The sequence below is a fragment of the Lepidochelys kempii genome, chromosome 11, assembly GCF_965140265.1.
Source record: "Lepidochelys kempii isolate rLepKem1 chromosome 11, rLepKem1.hap2, whole genome shotgun sequence".
In the NCBI taxonomy this organism is placed as follows: Eukaryota; Metazoa; Chordata; order Testudines; family Cheloniidae; genus Lepidochelys; species Lepidochelys kempii.
In genome coordinates, this window is record NC_133266.1 from 69,088,367 (window position 1) to 69,113,079 (window position 24,713).

At 42.8% G+C, this 24,713-nt stretch overlaps 1 protein-coding gene across 2 annotated transcripts in view; it reads right to left on the minus strand.

Annotated features, from left to right (window-relative positions):
* Window positions 1-13,066: 13,066 nt before the first annotated feature.
* The window catches only part of RBM44 (RNA binding motif protein 44), a 44,726-nt gene continuing 33,079 nt past the window's right edge, over window positions 13,067-24,713 (minus strand). For both annotated transcript variants that reach the window (XM_073306754.1, XM_073306753.1), the window contains exons 9-14: window positions 21,598-21,683; window positions 21,423-21,496; window positions 20,611-21,007; window positions 19,621-19,766; window positions 19,332-19,476; window positions 13,067-13,999 (exon numbers count right to left, since the gene is read on the minus strand). In XM_073306754.1, coding sequence (XP_073162855.1) covers window positions 19,341-19,476; window positions 19,621-19,766; window positions 20,611-21,007; window positions 21,423-21,496; window positions 21,598-21,683 — 839 coding nt within the window. In that variant the 3' untranslated portion in view covers window positions 13,067-13,999; window positions 19,332-19,340. The remainder of the gene's footprint in view (window positions 14,000-19,331; window positions 19,477-19,620; window positions 19,767-20,610; window positions 21,008-21,422; window positions 21,497-21,597; window positions 21,684-24,713) is intronic.

Consider the following 24,713-nt stretch of genomic DNA (forward strand, 5'->3'; position numbering starts at 1 on the left):
TGCCATCTCCGCAAGGGGCTGCGCGGCCGGCCAGCCAGCCTCGGGCGGGATCGGGGCACTGCAAACGCGCCCATGGGAAGCTGTGATCTCACAGCCTCTCCACGTGTTTGGGGGTTTCCGGATATATAATCATTCCCGTCAATAACTTTCGCTAATAACCATTTCACGCATCCCATTCCACTTTTTGCATCCATTATTACACAGTTCCATCCCAGCGCTACGCTTTTTTAATAAGGGTATCAAAGTTGTGGCGCACATTCACTATTGTTCCTTAGCAAGCAAATAACTCACTCGGCTTCGGCCCCCACAACTGAATTCTTACCCCTAAAACCATCTGGCCCTACGGTGTCATCCCACTTCTAAGTAGAACTCAGCCCTGTGACTCAACAGAGTCCTGCCTAAAGCCTGGTGGCTAAATCATGTCCATAACTAAATAAAAATTACCTACCCTTTGCATTTGCCTAAAAGAAAAGAGGGGACCTTGGTATGTTATGTCTATGTAGTACTGTTTGGTCGTGTAGCTTTGAGGAGCTGAAAAATTGCATAATTCGATTTCAGATCCTGTGAAGCATGTGGTATTTGGGAACATGTACATGCTGCAAATCATTTACTTTCTTGTCTTTTTCATTTTTGTGAAAAATCAATTTTAAAAAATCACAAAATGTAGCATAGCTCCTCCAGCTGTTAAAGGCTGATGGTGCATTGGAGTTTTCCACCACTGATAGACCATTTAAAATTGTAATTTAACATTTATAGTCCTCTTAAGGAAGAGCCCTTGTGGTAAATGTTTAAACAAAGACCACCTTTTTAACAAAAAGGTAGGCAACCCATTGTCACTAAATTATATTCACATATAGTGGCTTTAATATCAGATACTTTCCTTGATTCAATTGAAATGTGTCTTATCTGGCATCAAGTGAAAACTGTAACTGTACTTGAGGGTAGGTGACATAAGAACAGCCATACCGGGTCAGACCACAAGTCCATCTAGCCCAGTATCCTGTCTTCTGACCGTGGCCAATGCCAGGTGTCCCAGAGGGAATTAACAGAACAGGTAATCAAGTGATCCATCATCTGTCACCCATTCCCAGCTTCTAGTAAAACAGAGGCTAAGGACACCAGCCCTGCCTATTCTGGCTAATAGCCATTGATGGTCCTATCCTCCATGAACTTATCTAGTTCTTTTTTGAACCCTGTTATAGCCTTGGCCTTCACAACATCCTTTGACAAGGAGTTCCACAGGTTGTGTGTTATGTGAAGAAATACTTCCTTTTGTTTGTTTTAAACCTGTTGCCTATTAATCCCCTAGTTCTTGTCTTATGAGTAAATAACACTTCCTTATTTACTTTCTCCACACCAGTCATGATTTTATAGATCTCTATCATATCCACCCTTACTCACCTCTTTTCCAAGGTGAAAACTCCCAGTCTTACTAATCTCTCCTCACATGGAAGCTGTTCCATACCCCTAATCATTTTTGTTGCCCTTTTCTGAACCTTTTCCAATTCCAATCTCTCTTTTGAGATGGAGCAGCCAGGTCTGCACACAGTATTCAAGATGTGGGTGTACCATGGATTTTTAGAGCTGCAGTATATTTTCTGACTTATCTACCCCTTTCCTAAAGATTCCCAACACTGTTAGCTTTTTTGACTGCCGCTGCACATTGTCTGTTTTCTGAGAATTATCCGCAATGACCCCATCATTTTATATGTATAGTTGGGATTGTTTTCCAATGTGCATTGCTTTGCATTTATCAATTTCATCTGCCATTTTGTTGCCCTGTCACCCAATTTTGTGAGTTTTCTTTGTAACTCTTCACAGTCTGCTTTGAACTTAACTATGTTGAGTAGTTTTGTATGATCTGAAAAATTTGCCACCTCACTGTTTACCCCTTTTTCCAGATCACTGAACATCATTGGTCCCAGTACAGACCCCTAGGGTACATCATAATTTACCTTTCTCCATTCTGAAAACTAACCCTTTATTCCTACCCATTGTTTCCTATCTTTTAACCAGTTACTGGTCCATGAGAGGGCCTTCTTTCTTATCCCATGAGAGCTTACCTTGCTAAAGAGCCTTTGGTGACACTGCATATACACCCACAAAAATAGCACATTCATAGTTTCACTCATTTAGGAAAAAGAAAAGTTAGACGCTTGGAAAGATCTTCAAAGTATTTTGAGCAACAAAATCCTTTGCTTTGCTGCCATCTGTTGTAATATGAGGAAACCTGCTAGCTTGGAACCAGTAAATAAAGTCACACAACACTCAACCGTAAGGCAGTCATTTTTGAGGTTTCTGAGAGTAGTTAGTGCTCCACCTTATAGAGAAGTCCTACCACCACAGATTGTTGGGGGTCACTTATTGAATAACTATGGGGGGGGGGTCTATAATCCAGTTGAAGTCAGAATCTTTTCATTGACTGCAGCAGCCTCTGGATCAGACTCTTACACCTAGAAGGGATCCAGAACCTATACCCCACTGCAGGCCAAAGTGCTCTACCTCAACCGGACAGAACTGCTCCATCTTTGAGGCTGGGTTGCCCAACCTATGGCCCAGGCCGTACATGGCCCATGAGAGCATATCATAGGGCTTGCTGCCTGCTTTAACACAATATACTAACGGCTGACTCATTAGCATTTTGTCATCATGTTTACATCAATTTAGTTGACAGAAGTGTGTAAACAGACAATACTGTATCTAGACACCACCTCTCTAAATGCATACAAAACAAGATGGACTTAAATATAAATCAATACAGATTTAAATCTTATTAAGATATGTAGAATGCGTTTGGCCCACACAAGGTTGTGCTTAGGTTTATGTGGACCTCCTGTTTAATGTTGGGTCCCACTGCCTTAGGCTTAAGGAAGGATGGCAGCCATTAGGGACAGACGTCAAAAAAGAGCGGAGGAAAGAAGAAATATATTGGTGGCGAGTTGAAATGCTAAGGAAGGCAGGCTTCACTCATAGATAAAAAAGCCTCTTTTCTTTTCATTAGGGCAACTGCAGTTCCTTAAGTCTTTAGATAGGACTCTGATAAATTACTCCTTCAGTACTAAAACTTACCCTAGATATTGAATGGGATTATACATAAATCCTAACCTCTTGAAGTTAGTGTACTTTTGGATAAAGGACTATAAAAGATGTTACAATTGATTAAATTATTACCTTGAATCTATTACCTCCTGCAACGTTAAGTGGCTTCACTTGCATAATATACTTAAGCTCATCCTTATCTGGAAATACTTGTTTTTTTAAAATAAGGTGATTAGTGGTACACTACTAATGAGTTAACAAGGCTCAATCCACAGCAGGCTCACTAGTAATTAAAGGTATGCAAGAGTGGGGGGGGGGGAATCTTGAGCTCAGTGCCTTTCTTCAAGTACATCACAAATTACTCCTATTGACTTTTGGTGTAGCTCTGCCCTAAGAAATAACTGTGTAAAAATAGCAAACATCCGATATATCCTGTACACTTTTAGTCATACCTGCGTTTAGTATGTAACCATATGCATTTTTACTCCTATGAGCCCTGCAGATCCAACACAGCTACATAACAGAGCTGGACTATGTCCCAGAATTATCAACTAAAATCCAATTACAGGATCAAATCCTGCCCTCAGTGGGGTTGCATGGACAAGTGTAACAGTAAGGTCAGCATTTGAAGTCAATGGTGTAACAGGATTTGTCTGCAGAATTTTCATTAATAGTGTGAGCAGGAAACAACAGCTTTGAGGCATGAATTTCATATTCAGGCTTGAATTTGCAATGCTGGCTGCTATAAATAAAACACCTCAATACCAGCTATTGGCTTACCTTCAGTAGATAAGATACACTTTCAACTGAGCAGAGGTTTAAATTGGAAGTGAGGGGTTTATCTGAATTGAGAAGAGCAATACACCAATGTGATTTTTTGAAGGGAAAGATAACAGAAGCTTTCATCAAATCTGTGTGAACTACCATAATGGAATATAGTTCTAACATTTTTATAAAACAGTCAAGTTTAAACAAATGTTCTAAGTTATGCACCAGCAACTCAGAATTCTAATTATTATACAGTTTTAGACCCCTTAAATAGCTTTCTATCATTACTTTATGGGTGTCTTTATTAGCCAAGCAAGGAGCACTTAATACAACCTGCAGAGCTAATTTACAGTGGATTTTTCAGCATTGATAAACAGATTTCTTTTACTAATTAAAATACAATCTGCTCTGGCTTCTGTATGTTCCATATTAAGATGTGCATGTAAACTTAGGCCACACTATGGAGATTTCATTTTCAGGAAAGAACTTTAGATTTTTTTACATAACATTGACAACTTATTAAACATCCAGTACACTAAAGCTGTGGATGCTTAAAAAGCTATTTCCATGCCTAAATCTAAGGGGCACTGAAGAACCACAGTAATGTGTGTCTTAGTAATACCTGAAATAGAAATGGCATTCCAAAATTAAAGAAATCCTGTTTCACTGAAATATGATCTTTTTACTTATATTACCTAGAAATATCAGCTATGGAACACTTGAGCCAACTGCTGGAGAAGAACAAAACTGCAGGGAGGTGATCAATGGACCACTTAAGGCTGAGCTCAATGTATACACAGCACATAGGGTATGTCTACACTACGAAATTAGGTCGAATTTATAGAAGTCGGTTTTTTTGAAATCGGTTTTATATATTCGAGTGTGTGTGTCCCCACAGAAAATGCTCTAAGTGCATTAAGTGCATTAACTCGGCGGAGCGCTTCCACAGTACCGAGGCAAGCATCGACTTCCGGAGCGTTGCACTGTGGGTAGCTATCCCACAGTTCCCGCAGTCTCCGCTGCCCATTGGAATTCTGGGTTGATATCCCAATGCCTGATGGGGCTAAAACATTGTCGCGGGTGGTTCTGGGTACATATCGTCAGGACCCCGTTCCCACCCTCCCTCCCCCCGTGAAAGCAAGGGCAGACAATCATTTCGCGCCTTTTTTGTCTGCTGCCAGCCAAAGATGTAAAGGATAGATGGAGTGGGTCAGAACAAGAAATAGACCAGATTTGTTTTGTACTCATTTTCCTCCTCCCCTGTCTAGATCACACTGCAGTCAGTCACAGAGAAGGCGCAGCGAGGTTAATCTAGCCATGTATCAATCAGAGGCCAGGCTAACCTCCTTGTTCCAATAACAACGATAATTTTGGTGCACCATTTCTTATTGGAACCCTCTGTGCAGTCCTGCCTGAAATACTCCTTGATGTACAGGCACACCCTTTGTTGATTTTAGCTCCCTGAAGCCAACCCTGTAAGCCGTGTCGTCAGTCGCCCCTCCCTCCGTCAGAGCAATGGCAGACAATCGTTCCGCGCCTTTTTTCTGTGCGGACGCCATACCAAGGCAAGCATGGAGGCCGCTGAGCTCATTTTGGCAATTAGGAGCACATCAACCACCACACGCATTATCCAGCAGTATATGCAGCACCAGAACATGGCAACGCGATACCGGGCGAGGAGGCGACGTCAGCGCGGTCCCGTGAGTGATCAGGACATGGACACAGATTTCTCTGAAAGCATGGGCCCTGCCAATGCATGCATCATGGTGCTAATGGGGCAGGTTCATGCTGTGGAACGCCGATTCTGGGCTCGGGAAACAAGCACAGACTGGTGGGACCGCATAGTGTTGCAGGTCTGGGACGATTCCCAGTGGCTGCGAAACTTTCGCATGCGTAAGGGCACTTTCATGGAACTTTGTGACTTGCTTTCCCCTGCCCTGAAGCGCATGAATACCAGGATGAGAGCAGCCCTCACAGTTGAGAAGCGAGTGGCGATAGCCCTGTGGAAGCTTGCAACGCCAGACAGCTACCGGTCAGTTGGGAATCAATTTGGAGTGGGCAAATCTACTGTGGGGGCTGCTGTGATGCAAGTAGCTCACGCAATCAAAGATCTGCTGATATCAAGGGTAGTGACCCTGGGAAATGTGCAGGTCATAGTGGATGGCTTTGCTGCAATGGGATTCCCTAACTGTGGTGGGGCTATAGACGGAACCCATATCCCTATCTTGGCACCAGAGCACCAAGCCGGCGAGTACATAAACCGCAAGGGGTACTTTTCGATAGTGCTGCAAGCTCTGGTGGATCACAAGGGACGTTTCACCAACATCAACGTGGGATGGCCGGGAAAGGTGCATGACGCTCGCATCTTCAGGAACTCTGGTCTGTTTCAAAAGCTGCAGGAAGGGACTTTCTTCCCAGACCAGAAAATAACTGTTGGGGATGTTGAAATGCCTATATGTATCCTTGGGGACCCAGCCTACCCCTTAATGCCATGGCTCATGAAGCCGTACACAGGCAGCCTGGACAGTAGTCAGGAGCTGTTCAACTACAGGCTGAGCAAGTGCAGAATGGTGGTAGAATGTGCATTTGGACGTTTAAAGGGTCGCTGGCGCTGTTTACTGACTCGCTTAGACCTCAGCGAAACCAATATTCCCACTGTTATTACTGCTTGCTGTGTGCTCCACAATATCTGTGAGAGTAAGGGGGAGACGTTTATGGCGGGGTGGGAGTTTGAGGCAAATCACCTAGCTGCTGGTTACGCGCAGCCAGACACCAGGGCGGTTAGAAGAGCTCAGGAGGGCGCGGTACGCATCAGAGAAGCTTTGAAAACCAGTTTCATGACTGGCCAGGCTACAGTGTGAAAGTTCTGTTTGTTTCTCCTTGATGAAACCCCCCGCCCCTTGGTTCACTCTACTTCCCTGTAAGCTAACCACCCTCCCCTCCTCCCTTCAATCACCGCTTGCAGAGGCAATAAAGTAATTGCTGCTTCACAGTCATGCATTCGTTATTCATTCATCACACAAATAGGGAGATGACTACCAAGGTATCCCAGGAGGGGTGGTGGAGGAGGGAAGGAAAATGCCACACAGCACTTTAAGCACAGCACTTTAAAAGTTTACAACTTTAAAATTTATTGAATGACAGCCTTCTTTTTTTTGGGCAATCCTCTGTGGTGGAGTGGCTGGTTGGCCGGAGGCCCCCCCACCGCGTTCTTGGGCATCTGAGTGTGGAGGCTATGGAACTTGGGGAGGAGGGCGGTTGGTTACAGAGGGGCAGCAGTGGCAGTCTGTGCTCCACCTGCCTTTGCTGCAGCTCAACCATACACTGGAGCATTCTGGTTTGGTCCTGCAGCAGCCTCAGCATTGAATCCTGCCTCCTCTCATCACGCTGCCGCCACATTTGAGCTTCAGCCCTGTCTTCAGCCCGCCACTTACTCTCTTCAGCCCGCCACCTCTCCTCCCGGTCATTTTGTGCTTTCCTGCACTCTGACATTATTTGCCTCCATGCATTCATCTTTGCTCTGTCAGTGTGGGAGGACAGCATGAGCTCGGAGAACATTTCATCGCGAGTGCGTTTTTTTTCTTTCTAAGCTTCACTAGCCTCTGGGAAGGAGAAGATCCTGTGATCATTGAAACACATGCAGCTGGTGGAGAAAAAAAAAGGGACAGCGGTATTTAAAAAGACATTTGATAAAACAGTCGCTACACTCTTTCAGGGTAAACCTTGCTGTTAACATTACATACATAGCACATGTGCTTTCGTTACAAGGTCGCATTTTGCCTCCTCCCACCGCGTGACTACCCCCTCAACCTTCCCCCCTCCCTGTGGCTAACAGCGGGGAACATTTCTGTTCAGCCACAGGCAAACAGCCCAGCAGGAATGGGCTATACTGAGTGTCCCTGAAGAAAAGCACCCTATTTCAACCAGGTGACCATGAATTATATCTCACTCTCCTGAGGATAACACAGAGAGAGAAAGAACGGATTTTGGTTGAATGCCAGCAAACATACACTGCAATGCTTTGTTCTACAGTGATTCCCGAGTATGTGTTACTGGCCTGGAGTGATAAAGTGTCCTACCATGAAGGACGAAATAAGGCTGCCCTCCCCAGAAACCTTTTGCAAAGGCTTTAGGACTACATCTAGGAGAACCGCAAATGCCAGGGCAAAGTAATCCTTTCACATGCTTGCTTTTAAACCATGTATAGCATTTTAAAAGGTACACTCACCAGAGGTCCCTTCTCCGCCTGCTGGGTCCAGGAGGCAGCCTTGGGTGGGTTCGGGGGGTACTGGCTCCAGGTCTAGGGTGAGAAACAGTTCCTGGTTGTCGGGAAAACCGGTTTCTCCGCTTGCTTGCTGTGAGCTATCTACAACCTCCTCCTCCTCATCATCTTCTTCGTCCCCAAAACCTGCTTCCGTATTGCCTCCATCTCCATTGAAGGAGTCAAACAACACGGCTGGGGTAGTGGTGGCTGAACCCCCTAAAATGGCATGCAGCTCATCAGAGAAGCGGCATGTTTGGGGCTCTGACCCAGAGCGGCTGTTCGCCTCTCTGGTTTTCTGGTAGGCTTGCCTCAGCTCCTTCAGTTTCACGCGGCACTGCTTCGGGTCCCTGTTATGGCCTCTGTCCTTCATGCCCTGGGAGATTTTCACAAAGGTTTTGGCATTTCGAAAACTGGAACGGAGTTCTGATAGCACGGATTCCTCTCCCCATACAGCGATCAGAGCTCATACCTCCCGTTCGGTCCATGCTGGAGCTCTTTTGCGATTCTGGGACTCCATCATGGTCACCTGTGCTGATGAGCTCTGCATGGTCACCTGCAGCTTGCCACGCTGGCCAAACAGGAAATGAGATTCAAAAGTTCGCGGTTCTTTTCCTGTCTACCTGGCCAGTGCATCTGAGTTGAGAGTGCTGTCCAGAGCGGTCAGAATGGAGCACTCTGGGATAGCTCCCGGAGGCCAATACCATCGAATTGTGTCCACAGTACCCCAAATTCGAGCTGGGAACGTCGATTTAAGCGCTAATCCACTTGTCAAGGGTGGAGTAAGGAAATCGATTTTAAGAGCCCTTTAAGTCGAAATAAAGGGCTTCACTGTGTGGACGGGTGCAGGTTTAAATCGATTTAACGTTGCTAAATTCGACCTAAAGTCCTAGTGTAGACCAGGGCATAGAAAGGAAGTGATTAGAGCAGGAGTGGGCAAACTTTTTGGCCTGAGGGCCAAATCTGGGAGGGGAAATTGCATGCAGGGCTGGGGCAGGGGGTTGGGGTGCAGGAGGGAGTGTGGGAGGGGGTGAGGTGTGCAGAAAGGGGCTTAGGCAAGGGGTTGGAGTAGAGGAGGGGTGCAGGGTATACAAGGGGGCTCAGGGAAGGGGGTTGGGGTACAGGAGGGGATGCAGAGTGCGGGAAGAGGCTCGGGACAGGGGTGCAGGGAGGAGGATCAGGGCAGGGGGTTGGGGTGCAGACGGGGCCTCTGGGCAGGGGGTTGGAGTGTGGGGTGCAGGAGGGGCTTGGGGTGCCGGCTCTAGCCTGGCACCGCTTTCCTGGAGCAGCTCCAAGGTGGCAGCGGTGCCCACGCAGGCTCCCTGCCTGCCCTGGTCCCGCACCACTCCCAGAAGCAGCTGGCACCATGTCCCGGCTGCCCTCTCCTGTGGGTACCTCCCCCCACAGCTTCTATTGGCCAGGAATGGGGAACCACAGCCAATGGGAGCTGCGGGGGGAGGTACCCACAGGCGAGGGCAGCACGCAGAGCCCTCTGCCCCTCCCTCCCCCAGGAGCCACAGGGACCTGGTGCCAGCCGCTTCTGGGAGCAGTCTGGGGCCCGCACACCACAAGGGTGGCAATCCCACAGGCTGGATCCAAAGCCCTGACGGGTTGGATCCGGTCCACGAGCCATAGTTTGCTCACCCCTGGATTAGAGCATTAGCCTAGAACTTGGGAGACTGGAGTTCAACGCCCTGCACTGCCATAGATGTCCTGTGTGGCCTTGATCAAATTGCTTAGTCTTTCTGTGCTTTAGTTCCTGCATCTGTAAAATGGGGATAAATAGTATTTCCCTACCTTATAAGTGAGGATAAATATATTAAAAATTGTGAGATGTTCTGGGAGCCAATATAAGGACTTTAGTATAAAAACTATATAAACAAATTAAATGAAGAATTGTTTATTTGTTTTGGGAATAAGAAATTATATGATCTTTACAATGTATTATTTTGCATCTCACTGCAGTCCATATATTGTGTATGGATCAAATTATCCACCACCACCATGTGCACTCCCATAGAAATTCATGAAGTTGCACCAGGTGTGAGAACAACATTTTACTCTGAACTATAGTAAAGTTTGATTTAGAAAAATCTTAAGTGACAATCATCAATTCATCATTAAAAGGCTAGTTTTAAAAAACCCCAAATAGGTAGTTTCTGTAAGAAACAATAAATAAAGGCTTGACGGTATACCACTGAAACCGATGGAAATTTTGCCATTGACTTCAATGGGAGCTGGAACAAGCTCATGATAACAAGCAAAGAGTAAAGGTTTCGAACATTCAGAGACCACCAGATCTACAGTGAAATGAGACAAAAAAATTATTACCACTTGGTAACTGAAATACTGAAAGAGAACAAGAATTGGTACTTGTATCTTTACATCGTTATACTTATGAAAAAAAGCAGGGCAATAGCCACAATTTAGGCATAAAATCAAACTATTTTTGAATATTTGAACTTAACAAGGCTGCAGTGCAAAATTAAAACCAAAATGTCCCCAAATACATCTATAAAACAGTTTTCAAAATTGCACTTGAGTGTAAAGAGGCCTGTGAATCATCCAAATTAGTATCTGGGTTTGGTGTGAAGAGAATTTGATGTTGGTGAAAGGTGCCAGATGGACAACACTCAGCAGTAACAGACTCAACAAACTTGTACACACTGCACAAGCAATGTGCCTCAACCATGACCTGGTGGGACTATCTCCATGGGTAAGAGAATACTGTAGTTCTATTTCCATAGCATTTGTAATCAATAGCAACCAAGGAGAGACTATCAATTGCAAGCAGGCTTTTGGATGTGGACACTTGGAAATGAAGTAAGATGGTCATTTGTGGACCACTGAAAATGGTTATCAGATTGTAACAACTTTTGTTCACTACTGACCTTGGTGGAGTCAAAAAAGAAAGGTGGTGAAGAGTTCCATTCCATTACCCAAGTGTGACAAAGCCACTCGGTACTGAGGATGAGAAAGCCCATAAGCAAGAATTATTCAAGAGTTAACAGGAAACATACTAATTTTATTTTTTTTAAAGGCTGAAAAGAATATCGAGTCCCAAAGTAAAACTTGAAAAGGAAACTAGCTGCAAAGTACACACTTGAGGCCTGATTTCCACCTTCCTTCTGCCCTTATGTAACAAGCAGAAATCTGGGTACTCTTACCAAAGGGGTGTGTTTATTATTTTGCATGTTCAAGTCCGTAAACTACCTAGTAGACACCATTTTAGATCATATGAGGGAGATTTTGTGATTGCTATTCATACTCTTATACAATTCCCCTTATTTATATCTAGTGGTAGGAGTGTAAATCTGTTGGCTTGTTTGTTTTAGTGGTTTGGGGGGAGGGGGGAAGGGTTGTTTGTTTTTTTGTGGTGTTAGTCTTGGTAGCTCCTTATTTCTTCCTGGTCAGGGAGAGGTAAGATAAAAAATTGTTTTACCTGATTAACAAAAACAAAAAAGAAAACCTCACCACCAAAAAACCCAATACCCCTATTGGAGGGAACCTAGCACAGAAATTGGAGGAATTAGAACAGTTATAATCACTGATCTGGGAATCTGTATTTATATATTTAGACTTTGTATACATACACTTCAGTACACAGACATTTAGAACACGTTATCCTAGTTCTATTGAAACCATTCTGCTAATACTCTTTTGTCCAGTTTTGGAAACTACATAAACAAAGATAAGTCGCTAGGAGGTCTACATTTATTTTTTAAATACTCTGAATATTCCTTTTTCCTTGCTTACCGTTTATTTTATAATTTCATCTTTCTTCAATCAAATGGGAACTGCAAGCATTATGGCAAAATTTCAATCCATTTAAAAATCCCTGTAGCTTCACTGAGTACATTTTTGTAGTCTGCTAAAATGCCGTTTGTGACTCTCCACACTAATGTGATATAGCATTTCATGTAAAGCCGGCCATAACATGGAAATATCTTGTGTTTTTGAAAAAAATTCAAAATGTCAAAGCACAATTTTTCATGGGAAGGGAAATTCTGTTTTAGTAGAAACAAAGTGGATTTTTTAAAGCTTCCTGCTGGGAATACTCTTGTCAATTTCACTTCCAGCCCTGCTGCCAGACTGGCCTGGGTCTTCAGCCTTCTCCCTATACCCCCACAGCTATGGTAAGGCAGAGAGCCTGTGTGCTCAGCCTCCCCACCTCTCCCCGGCAACAGGAGCTACACATGGGGATCTCAAACTTTTGTACTGGTGACCCCTTTCACATAGCAAGCCTCTGAGTGCGACCCCCCTTTATAAATTAAAAACACTTTTTAATTTGACACCATTATAAATGCTGGAGACAAAGAAGGGTTTGGGGTGGAGGCTGACAGGTCGCGACCCTCCATGTAATAATCTCTCAACCCCCTGAGGGGTCCCAACCCCCAGTTTGAGAACCCCTGAGATAGACAGTCCTGCTGCTCAGCCTCCTGGCTAACAACCCTCTCCTCCTCCCCAGCTTCCAATGCAGGAAGATAGCCAAGCATGTGCCTAACTCTGGGACTACTCACATGCTTAACATTAGGCATGTGCTGAAGTACCTTGCTGAATCAGGGTCTAAGTTCACCTATTTTTGTTTACAAATGCTTAACTATTCTACTGTTAAATAGTGAAATAGAGCTGGTCAGAAACTTTTAGTCACACTTCCTCCCTCGTGCCCCCCCCCCCAAATGACACTTTCATTGAAATCATAACATTTTGAAAAATGTTGATTTTTACAAACATTTTTGTCAAATTGTTTTATTAAAACACAAACAGGAGGAACTCTGATCTAGACAAGATCATGTTTCAATTAGTTCTAAGTAACAGATGCCTTTGATTTTAAAAATAAAATGAAAATAGTTTTCAACTATTACATTATATACTAACACTTCTGACATGTTATGAAATAATATAAAATATATAAATGAAAAGATCCATAAAATAAAATTTGAAACAAATTTCACAATACTGAAACAGAAATTTTTTGGAAATTCTATTTTGTGTGAAATTCTAAAATGCTGAAATTTTCCCTGAAATGGAAATTCTGAGTTTTAACAACTTTATAATGAACTGCCATGTTCTTTATGCAGCACTTCAAAAACTGGAAGTTGGCCTGACACGTTTATACTGTGCTACGTTTACAATACAAAAACCTCAGTGTAATTTTTCTATTGCACTACATCTTTAATCTATGAAAAATTTAAAACAACCTTAAAATTAAGAAATAAGGATCAAAGGCAACATTTGAAAACAATTTTTAAAGTCTAAATACAAGTTTGTGAAACCAAAGTCTACAACTGATATTTATATCACGTTCTCCTGCAAAACAAACACTGGTAACTTGCTGAATGGAAGACCCTGTGATGTAACATTTGTTTCACACTACAGTGTTACATATAATATGCTGCAAAATATGTTTAGATGTTACATCAGCTTCCAGGACTGACTTTAAGATACTCAAAAGGTATTTCCTCAGTGGATGTTCATCCACAGGAAACTTGAAAGCATACACTGGAATATCTATAAACAAACTTTAACAAGAGCAAACTTTTCTTAAAGTTATTTTTAACCTTTTTCTCATTAACATGCTCTAATAGGATTACAGTTTTTACACAGATGTTAACTTTTTCCCATTGGAAACTAATGACTTGGTTGCTTCAGAGCCTCAGAAGCAGAAGGCTGTTTTCATTTTATCCAGCTCCCTCACAGTGAAAGTCAAAATCTTGCTACAGATTTTTGACTACCTGTCACGAGTGGAACAAAAAATTACAAAGGAAAGTTTGTAAAAAAATCTATTTTGAGAATGCTCATCCACTTGAACACAACATATTTCAGAGCTTTCAAATACTATAAATGTTTCATAAATAAAACTAATATTTAAAAAACAAGCACTTTCCCACACTGGTTCTCTTGGTCTTTTCTGCATCCATGCTTGCAATGCTGTGAAAATAATAGTTTAAGAATTAGACATTCTGTAGAAACATTAGGACATTTATCATCTTTAATTTTATTTAGATTTAAAGTAATAAAAGACACCTATCCATGACTCTAGGCACCCTAACAACACAATAAATAAAATCCCAGAAGCTTTAAAGTAACTATTTCAAGAGGAATTCAACCAGCCAAACACTGATTGAGTTCTTTCCAGCCCTGTATTGCAATAGGAAGCATACTATTAGCCCTCTCCAAAAACCCTATCAAACAGATTTCTAAATATGTTAAGCATTGCTTTCTTTATCTACATGCAATCAACTTAAAGCACAGTTCTCATAATTCAAATAACTTCCTGAAAGCAAAGATCAGGATGAGCAAATTGCCAATACTCTGGCCATGCTCCCTTTGCTGCTACTTACGGCCAGATGAGTTATTCCAAAGCTGCAAAACATGTATACTTAACTGCCTATTATATACAGTGGACCCAAACAGAAAATACAGTCTCAGATCTCCCTCAGCATCTGCTCTTCTAGCCCTTGAGCCATTTAGTGTGGGTAGAAGCGTGGGAGATGCTGCCAACAGAAAGGAAATAAGAAATTTTCCGTTCTGCAGCCCTGCATCTCCCACAATTCTTGGTGTCTGGGAAGTAGCGAGCAGTGAACAGATGTAGGGAGAGTTAAGGATAAGGTCAGAGGAATAGAAAAATAGTATCCATTCCTATTTACGTTTCCTCAAAGTGCAAAATCATTTCCGGGATACTGCTTTAAGTACCTTCCTGCCACAGGATGCCAAGGCTGAGGACAGGAAGTCCACTTCGTAGTGTTTGATAAAGGTAGTAGCATTTGATCAGGTAGCCACCTTACAAATTTCCAGTATGAATGCACTAGTTCTTTCTTCCCATGAGGGATCACTTGTAGTGTACCATGACCCCTGCTGGAGCCAGACTATCCGATGCTTTGTGCACTTCCATTCTGCAATACATAATCTAATACTCTAGTGAGAGAGAAGTTGGATGCTCTGAGTTCTTGGCATTTCATGCAGAAAGATACAAGTAGGACACCCCATTCTCTTCATAGACCCTGTACGTTTGATGTGGATTTTCAGGGCCTAACATCTAAGATGTGCCAAATTTCCTTGATGGGATGCTGCTACCTTGGTCAAAATGAAGGGAGAATCACCCCTTGGGAGACAGCCCCGGAGCACCCACAGAATCAGCACCTATGGTACAGAGAGAGGAGTATGCTTTCAAATTTGATGCTCTTCTAAAAGAAAAGTGTCCTGATAACTCTAGAGGAAAGGCCCAAGGATACTAGCTCTTCACTTTCAATAGCCAGGCTGTTAGATGCAACCAGTTTGGGTCCAGATGAAGAAGACGACCTCGTGAGAGGATGCTGTATCTCTTTGGGAGCTGCAGTGGCGATCCTAATTTCAGTGCTATTAGGTCTCCTCAGACAAGGAGAAGTATCAGTATCACTGTCACCTGCTCCAGTTCTATTTTTTGGATCAACTTCCAACATTAAGGGTGGAAACTCAGAGGAGACTTTGCTACTATCTGTGCGATAGAGCATCTGTTCCCACGTTGATCTCCTTGGTGAAGTATCTTGGTCTCTTGGTGTTCATGTGGTTTGCAAACAGGTCACATGAGTGCAGGCTGAATGATTCAATGATCAACTCAATGGCTTCCTGATTCAGGCATGATTTAGAGTTGTTCACCTTGTGCCTGCTGAGCCACTCCACCCCTTCTGGTTCAGGTCTCCCTTTGTGTGAACTGCCCTGATGGCGAAGAATTTTCTGCCCACTTCAGGATTTCCATTGCTTTGGTGTGTAACTCTGGGATTCTTTTTCCTCCTTGGTTGTTCATACATGTGACTGTGATCACGTTGTTTGACTATCTAAGGATGTGGTTCCCCTCTAAACTGGGATGTAATCTTCACAGCATAAGCATGACTGCTCTTAGTTCTAGAATGTCTATGTTGAGTCCTTTCTTCCAGGTGCCTTTAGCTGTTTATTCCCCAGCCCTTCAGGCTGGGATCAGTTGTGAGGAACAGGAAAGCAGCATGCTCTTACGGACGCTACCCTGGGGTCACCCCCATTTCAAGGAGTCTATCACCTGCACCAGAACCTTTATTTGATCCTTCATGCATTCCAGGCAGTGGTCCCATACTTTCAGGATGAAGGCCTGAAAGTGCCTGATGTGTGACTGTACCGATGGAGTGATCCATATGCACAAAACTAGGAGGTCTAACTGTTGAAAGCTAAGTGTTATGGTAGGGTTCTTGCCGCTCTCAAACAATACAAGACGGTCCTGAATCTTCTGGAACCCTTTTCAGACATGGGTATCCTTGCTATCAAGGTGTCTTTGTCCACTCTCAAGTGGGATATTTTGGTGGACAGAATTCAGGAGCTTTTTTCGATATTGACAGTAAAGCTGGGTGTGAGCAGGAGGTTTAAAGTCAAGGACATGGCTCTTTGTCCTGTTGTCAGGTATGGAGCTGTGATTAAGATATTGTCCAGCAAGGGGTACATGTGGTCCCCTGTGACAAGCCTGGCTATGATTGCAAAACCAGGATCTTTGTGAAGACCTAGGGGGCCCAAGACAGGCCAAATAAGAGCATCAGATGATAATGCTCCCTACCACCATATGCAAACTGTAGGAACCTGCAACAGCATGGTCTGATCAACATGTGGAGGTATGCACTCACCAGATCCCCTGAAGTCAGAAGGTACCCCTGGAACAGGGATGACATTGTAGAGGTTAGGGTCTCCATCTGGAACATCTCTGTCTGAAGGCCAGTCTGCACTCTTTCTTAAACGCATGGTGTGGCATTGGGAGGGACTGTTCCGATTTTGCAGCACTGTCCGCCACTACTTTGTCTAGCTTCTCTCCAAAAAGCAGGACTCCCAGAAATCTGGAGAACAGCACCAATTTAGAGTGGCTATACACCTTCCAGGGACAGAACCATAGGTAGTACCTGGTCACTGAGTTGGAGGTCCTCACTTTGGCTGAGAATCTCATCAGAGCCATTGATGGGCCAGCAACGCTGCTGCTCAGGAAACTTTCTTCAGAACAGAGTCGAAGTCAGGGGGATCTCCGCCTTGAACTCTGAGATCTTCCAGCCAGGAGAAAGCTGCTCTCACAAAGCCAGCAGCCTCTAAGGGATGCCCGGTTGGAGGCTGAGGAGGCCTCAGTCTTTGAAAGTGGCCTCTATTTTTCTAACTGTGGAATACTAAGAATAGAATCACAGAACTGGGAGAGACCTTGAGAGGTCATCTAGTCCAGTCCCCTGCACTAAAGGCAGGACTAAGTATTATCTAGAATTCCCCTTCTGAGGGAATAATCATATCTTTTGCCAGAAACCCTAAAGGATCGTCAACTTTCTGTATCTCAGTAAGCTGGACCTTTGATTGCTGGATCCTTTAGAATCTAAGATCATTTTTGTTAGTATGTTTGCCCTTGCTTGACTTGTCTCATTCATCCCTGATTACTTTCCTGAAGGAGGAATGTAGGGGAATCATGCCTCAAGGGAGCATTTCAAGAAGAGAAATTTGCTTTTAGGCTTACTCACAGGGTTCTGTTTGGGTTGAATCTGAACAGTGGATACAACCTTTTTGCACATGGCCTTGAATTTCTCAGAGGGAACAAACTTTTGCTGAGTCTTTTCCTAGTCTTGATCAGAGTCAGAGTCCAACAATTCACTATCATCTGTGGAAGAGGGGGAAGAGGAATCAGAGGGCTTCTATTTCCCAGATCTCTTATGCCTTTTTCTTTCCTTTTTGGTTTGCTTTTTTCACTTTTTTAGCTCTGTTAGCATATGAGCTCTGCTGCACTTTGGTGAGGCCTTTTGCAGCTAGTCATGCTGAGGACCTGAAGTCCTCTGACAAGATTTCTTTTTGAGTCCTTGCCTGATGGGTCCCATTACCCCAGAGTGGGGAGGAAAAATGCTTCCAGAGCCCTGCTGGCCAAATGGGAGAGGGCCAGGGACGTTTGAGCCCCACTTCTTTTCCCATGACGCTTAGGACACATTTTAGGACTTGGGGGATTTGTGACCCTGCAAGTCTACCCTGTTTTCCAGGGACCCCTTGGGATTTATCCCTAGTCAACCTGACTGGAGTCCTCATCCTTGGAGCCTCACCCTGCTCTGCTATAGACTCCTGGTCCAATTTCCCACATACATTGGAGTCACGGCTGCTCTGGTGGGTATGGGATTTTACATGCTTGTCTGACTCAGCCGTGGGACCCAACACAGTTAACAATGGAAGACTGGGCACAACTCACTGTCTGCCGATCCTGGGGCAGCTGTCTCACTGATGGAAGACTGTTTGACAATCATTCAGTGCTTTTTAGGCTGCTCTGCCATAACTAGAAGGTGCAGAGGAACCAGCAGGGAGGCACTGCAGTGAAGGCTCCGGAGTGGGAGCGTTCAAAAATCCAGCCAAAAACTAACAAGGGGGAGAAGAGAGGCTAGGAGAGAGATCACTGCTCACCACTGCCCCAAATTTTGATAACCCCCCCGCCCTTAGGTAGATGAGAAAACAGGAGCACTAAAACAGCCATCCACACTCCATTGCAGAAGGAGAAAAATTGGCCTTGAGTGGGAGCAGAGAAGCAGCAGCCAGACTGGCGGTTCCAAAAAGTTGATCTGCCTCTGTGAGCTGCGAAGTGAACAGAGCAGCCCAGTTGTCAAGAACCATGGGAGATGCAGGGCTGAAGAAAAAAGGATCAGAGTTCCTTAAAAAAAAGAAAAAAAAACCCAGAGAATCCCATCAGACAATCTCCCCGCCACCAAAGACCAAGGTTGGCAAATCACCCATCTAATCCTCATGTTTAACAGAACTTGGACTGTCAACTTTTAATACAAAACTGGGTCTAGTATATATTCTCTGGACTATCTATATAGATTTCTGTTAAAAGAACAGGCCATTAGATGTCACTTTTGTCTGGAAAATTTTCGTAAATACAGCACCATCAATATGTACAGTAACGTTAATGGAGATTTAACCTTTCTGTTGTGAAATCAGCAGAAATTCTGAAAGAATTTGAATAATATTCTCAAGTATGCTAAATTTTACACAGTGAGATTTATATCTGATAGAGTTAGCAATTTAACTTGGTAGACATTAAAAACTAAGTGATCATCACACAACTATTTCAAAAGAAGTTAATTCTTCTTTAGTGTCAATTCTTTCAGTGCACTCCTCACTGGCAATGAAGTTCATGTGTGTTACTCCAAGCACAAAGAGTTATTTACTATGCTATACATATAGCTATGTTATACAGCCATGCGAACGATACATTTTCTATTTTGAAGTATTTTTCTTTCTGCACTAGAATGCTCACCTGTTCATGCTACTTTTTCTCACATTTGGATGCAGATTTCCTCAGAACAAAGGAAGCCATTTCCACAATAGCATTAATAGACAAGCCACTTAGGAAACCTTTATTATTTGTTCTGACCTCCAGCAAAGCATCCACAATATTGTCGCTAAACAAATGAGACAGAAATAAGACTGTCTTTAACTGAGTGACATTATATAAACATGTTCTCACCGATTCCACATTTATCATTTCATTTGACTATCCTGAATATAAGATTCATAAAGCGGGGAGAAAAACCAGATATTCTTACCTACTAGCCTTGGGATGTAGTTCTTTTAGTTTCTTCATCAATTTGGTAAAGCTGCTCAAGTTCAATGTGTTAGGAGGTATAAAGGTAGCAGATGGATTAGGAGAGAACTGAACAGGTTTTATCTGCAGAGGATTCTCTCTCATACTCTAGATACAAATTAAAACAAACATAGAATGTGTTAAGTATTGTATGGATTGCTTATCCTATTTTACAAAAGATTATCGCTTCTGTTATGTACCATTTTTCAAACTACTGGAGCAATTACAGATTTAGTTCAATAGTAAAATATTTATAGATATGTATATCAGGATCAAAACTGATCATGTTACAATGCAACTAACTACTGCATATATCCTAAAATTAAATATTCTTATTTTGGTTACCATTTTTATGTTTTTTTATGAGTAACCATGTTAAATGAGGCAAAATCTAGATTACCGGAGGAACAGTCATTTTCATATTAAATCGAAGTAGAATAAGTTTTCAGGGTTGTTTTTTTGTTTGTTTTTTTTAATAATCACAACCGCAAAGCTTGTTATTGGATAAAGTCTGTGGACAAAGAAAATCTGAAAATGAATTCATCATATAATTTAGGATACAATTTAAACAGAAGTTTTTCCTCCCACTCTTCTGCCAAACACAAAAATCTTTCTTGTACCTTAATAAATCACAATCCATTTCACTTATACAAACTTATTAAAAGTGAAAACTTTTATATCTAAAAGAAAAACCAAAATAAAACCATAGTTATTCCAGAGATGAAATGTAAAGGTACAGTTACTCAATGAGCTTACATCACTAAAAAAATAAAGGTGGAGATGTCAATATTAGGCAGGAGAAGATGGAGAGCTATATCCCGTCCACAATATGCCACAAATACTGATTTTTGAGCACTTTGCACAAGCCAACACTACTGCAAAATATGCTAAGTTCAAAGAAAGAATTAACTTTAAAAACTCATCATAATCTGTCCCAGGAAGAATAATTTACCTGTTGATCAACTGAGAATAAAAAATGTCCTGATTCATGTCTAAGTGGCTTTAAATCAGAGCTAAGCACTTCTGAAGAAGCCAGGACAGGGGCAGGCACTGTTGAAGGAACTGAGGGAGGGGCAAGCACTTTCAAAGAGGTTGAGGTGGTGGAAGGCACTTCCAAAGAGTCCAGGACAGAGCACGTAGTTCTGACTTGCATATTTTTTTCCAAATTATCAGTGGCTTGGTTTTCATAGTGAAGTGGTCTGGAAACCTTTTGAGAAGCTGGAAGTATATTTTCTCCTGCAGTTTTTACAAGACGAACATTTACTGCTTTTCCTTTTATTTCTTTCCCATTCATTTCTTCCACAGCCAATTTTGCTTTACTAGCTTTTTTAAAACTCAGAGATGCATATCTAAAATTTAAAAACATGTGCAAGAACTGAGAAAAAACCCTTTAATATACAATTTAACCAGCATCCATATGTGGATGATACCAAATTCATTAATTACAAATGCTTCTGATTATGGTGCAACTCTCTACTTTAAAATGTTAGCTACAGCTTTTAACTGAACTACAATATTTTAATCCAGCAAGGACAATATTTTATAATTGGTATTTTCCAATAACATGTCAACTGTTCTGGAACTCAGACATTGCCAGTTTACATCTAAAATATAATCTGTAGAAAATGTATTGATTTAATTAAAATTCCACTGACCTTAAAGTAACTTACAGAGTAAAAAAAAAAACCACAACTTTCCTAAGCACCACTTATTTTGTCAGTAACAAATGTAATACAAATAAAATTTACATTAATATTAATGTACCTGTAGTTACTAGAAAACTCACATATTGAAACCTCCAAAACCTGATACTTCTGGAAATGAGACCTTAGCTCAACCTATAACAGATAGCATATTTAGGATGTAAAGTATAGCATGAAAGTAATTTACTAGATAAACAAGGTATTAATAATTATTATTTAAAGAAAGGCTGCTTTACCTCTGATACTGAAGGACTTAAGCCACCAACATGAATAAAATAATGCTTATTTGGCTCACTTTTTGTATTCTTCACCCTCTTTATTTCTGGTAGTATAGAAATATACAAGAAAAATATTAATGTGCTATTCCTTATTCAATTCAATCTACAATAAATTAATTGTAAAAAAAGCAGAAAATATGTAAAGGCAAACAGTATCACTAAAAAAACTGAAGTGACTGAATGGAAAAAATGTGTTTCATGATTAGGGCCCTACCAAATGCAGGGTCCATTTTGGTCAATTTCATGGTCATAGGATTTTAAAAATCGTAAATTTCATGATTTCATCTATTTCAATATGAAATTTCACAGTGTTGTAATTGTAGAGGTCCTGACCCGAGAAGGCGTTGTGGGGGTGTCACAAGGTTATTGTGGGGAGGCTGCGGTACTGCTACCCTTACTGCCCCACTGCTGCAGGTGGCAGCACTTCCTTCGGAGCTGGGCAGCTGGAGAGTTGTGGCTGCTGGCCAGGAGCTCAGCTCTGAAGGCAGAGCCGCCGCCACCGCAGCACAGAAGTAAGGAGGGCCTGGTATGGTACTGCCACCCTTACTTCTGCGCTGCTGCCTGCAGAGTCGGACCCTCAGTCAGCAGCCACCACTCTCTGGCTGCAGCTGCCTACCTCTGAAGGCCGCAGCACAGAAGTAAGGGTGGCAATAACACAACCCCCCTGCAAATCCCTTTTGTGTTAGGACCCCTAATTTGAGAAACGCTGGTCTTCCCAGTGAAATCTGTATAGGGTAAAAAGCACACAAAAGACTAGATTTCATGGTCCATGACGTGTTTTTCATGGTCGTGAATTTGGTAGAGCCCTATGCATGATACAACAGGAAAAAGGATGAAATTGCATTTGTTTTCTAACAGCTGCCATAAAACACTACATAGAAAAATACATATTTAAGGTTTTGTAAAGGAGAGCATGAAGACCCGAAACATTTTTTCATGTACTTCTACAAAATCTGGTAAATTCATTCTCAAAACAGAGTACGGGTTTTAATTTGAAACTGTGTTTGTCTAACCAATTTCCTTAATTCTAAACAATAGGTTCCTTTCCAAGACTCAAAGTCCGAGTGAGTCACAAATTGGGATTCTAGTGATCCCCTCTTGCGCAGGAAAAGCTTAGAGCTCTGACGGCATAATGTCTTTTTAGAGAAGAAGCTTGTATCAAACACTGTCCAGGTATGCAATTAAGGGCTTCAAAGTTTTGATGTGCTTCAGCAACTATGCATAAGGTGTAGCTAGATGTTCCGATGGTGTCAAAAATGCAGCTTTGAGACCCATACTGTTAAATCAGAGCGTCAATCATTTTTAGGGTTTGGAGGGGTTTGAGTGTTATGGATTAAAAAAATGGGTACTGGGAGCTGGCGTCATTAATGGGGTGAGATGAAAAGCTTATGCTGTTGATAGAATTTTGTGGCTTGTGAGACAGCTGTTACTGCTGAGTGGTAGGTGTGGGAGAGACTGGTGCTCTACAATAAAATGGGGAAAGACACTCCTTCCACCTTCCCAGCACTCACCCGCACAACACTCATTCTGGGCAGCGCCACATCAAGGGACTCTGATGTCAGTTCTAGAGTCCCTTAAATTGCTGATGGTCCTAGCCTGGAGCAGAGCCTTATGTGGGTAGGTCTGACAAGAAGGGGAAGGGTGGCAGCAGCTATAGGGGGCAGGAGCAAGCTGATCTTTTCCTCCTCTAGTTACCACTGGGTCTCAGGAACCCAGAGATTATTGTTGGCTTCAGCTAACAGGGTAAAGTCCACTTGGTGCCCCTCTGCAAACCACTTCTGGCATACACTGAAATGGTTGGGCAGTGATGTCAGTGTGATGCAGGTCTTGATATTCAACTGGAACCTGCCACTCAGGAACACTTGAAGCTGAAACTTTCAAGGTCTTCCAGGCTGGCTCCTCACTAGATTTACAAGAAGAGGCTAAGAAGCCAAGAGAGACTTTACATACTTTCTTCAGCACCTAATTGCTCAAAGTTGGAAATCACAGGAGCAGGGAATGCACAGTCCTTTCCAAAGGAAAGGACACACTAATGGCACTGATGCAGGTGACATTGATGCAGGGATTCCAATTTGAGCTGTAAAAAATATGCTTCACATCAAATAGGGCACACTAGGTTTGAAGTGCTATTGAAAGGTATTTTCTGTAAGAATAAAATAGTAGAAGAGGCGACAATATGGAGCAAGAAAGTTGGGAGTTCTTCACTGACCACAATCAGAAAGGTACTACTGGTTGGAACACAAAAACGTTCCCACATTCCATTGCGTGAGAGGTGTAACCATAGGCGCTGACTTCCGTAGGTGCTCCAGGGCTGGAGCGCCCACAGAAAAAAATTAGTGGGTACTTAGCACCCACTGGCAGCCAAACTCCCCCACCTTGCTGCTGGTGGCCCCTTTGATCAACTCCTCCCCCTCCCTCCCAGCACCTCCTGCCTGCCTCGATCAGCTGTTCCATGGCATGCAGGAGGCACTGGGAGGAGCGGGGATGGGGGCATGCTCGGGGGAGGGGTTGGAAAGAGGCAGAGAAGAGGTGGTGTGGAGAGGGAAGAGGCAGAATGGAGGTTTGGGGGCAGGGGTGGAGATAGGCGTGGACTGCAGAGGATCAGGGGCGGGGGCTTGGAGGAAGTGGTGGAGTATGGGCAAGGGGGGGGGTCGAGCACCCCCCAGGTAAAGAGGAAGTAGGCACCTATGAGTATAACATGCCTCCCCTCCTCTTCTTATGGAACCAAGAAGCTTTATCCTTTTACTACACTTAATTTGAGTAGTTCCAACTATGCCCCCATGCAGGGGCAAAATCTCAGAAGAGTGCAAATCTGACCTAATTATCTCTGGAGAAGTTAGTATTGGAAAAAATTAAAGAGGAATATTTCCAGCTCTGTGTTTGATGACATTACACATTTGAAAATCTTGCCCAAAGTGGTAAATTTTACACAACAGCTAGAAGAAATTCTTTATAGGAAACTCATCGCAAACAAGGAAAGAGAACATTACTAAAAGAATATTAAAAAGTAGCACTTGACAATCCAGCTGATCCTTCAGAGGACAAGCAATGTTCAATAAAGCAACACTAATGCC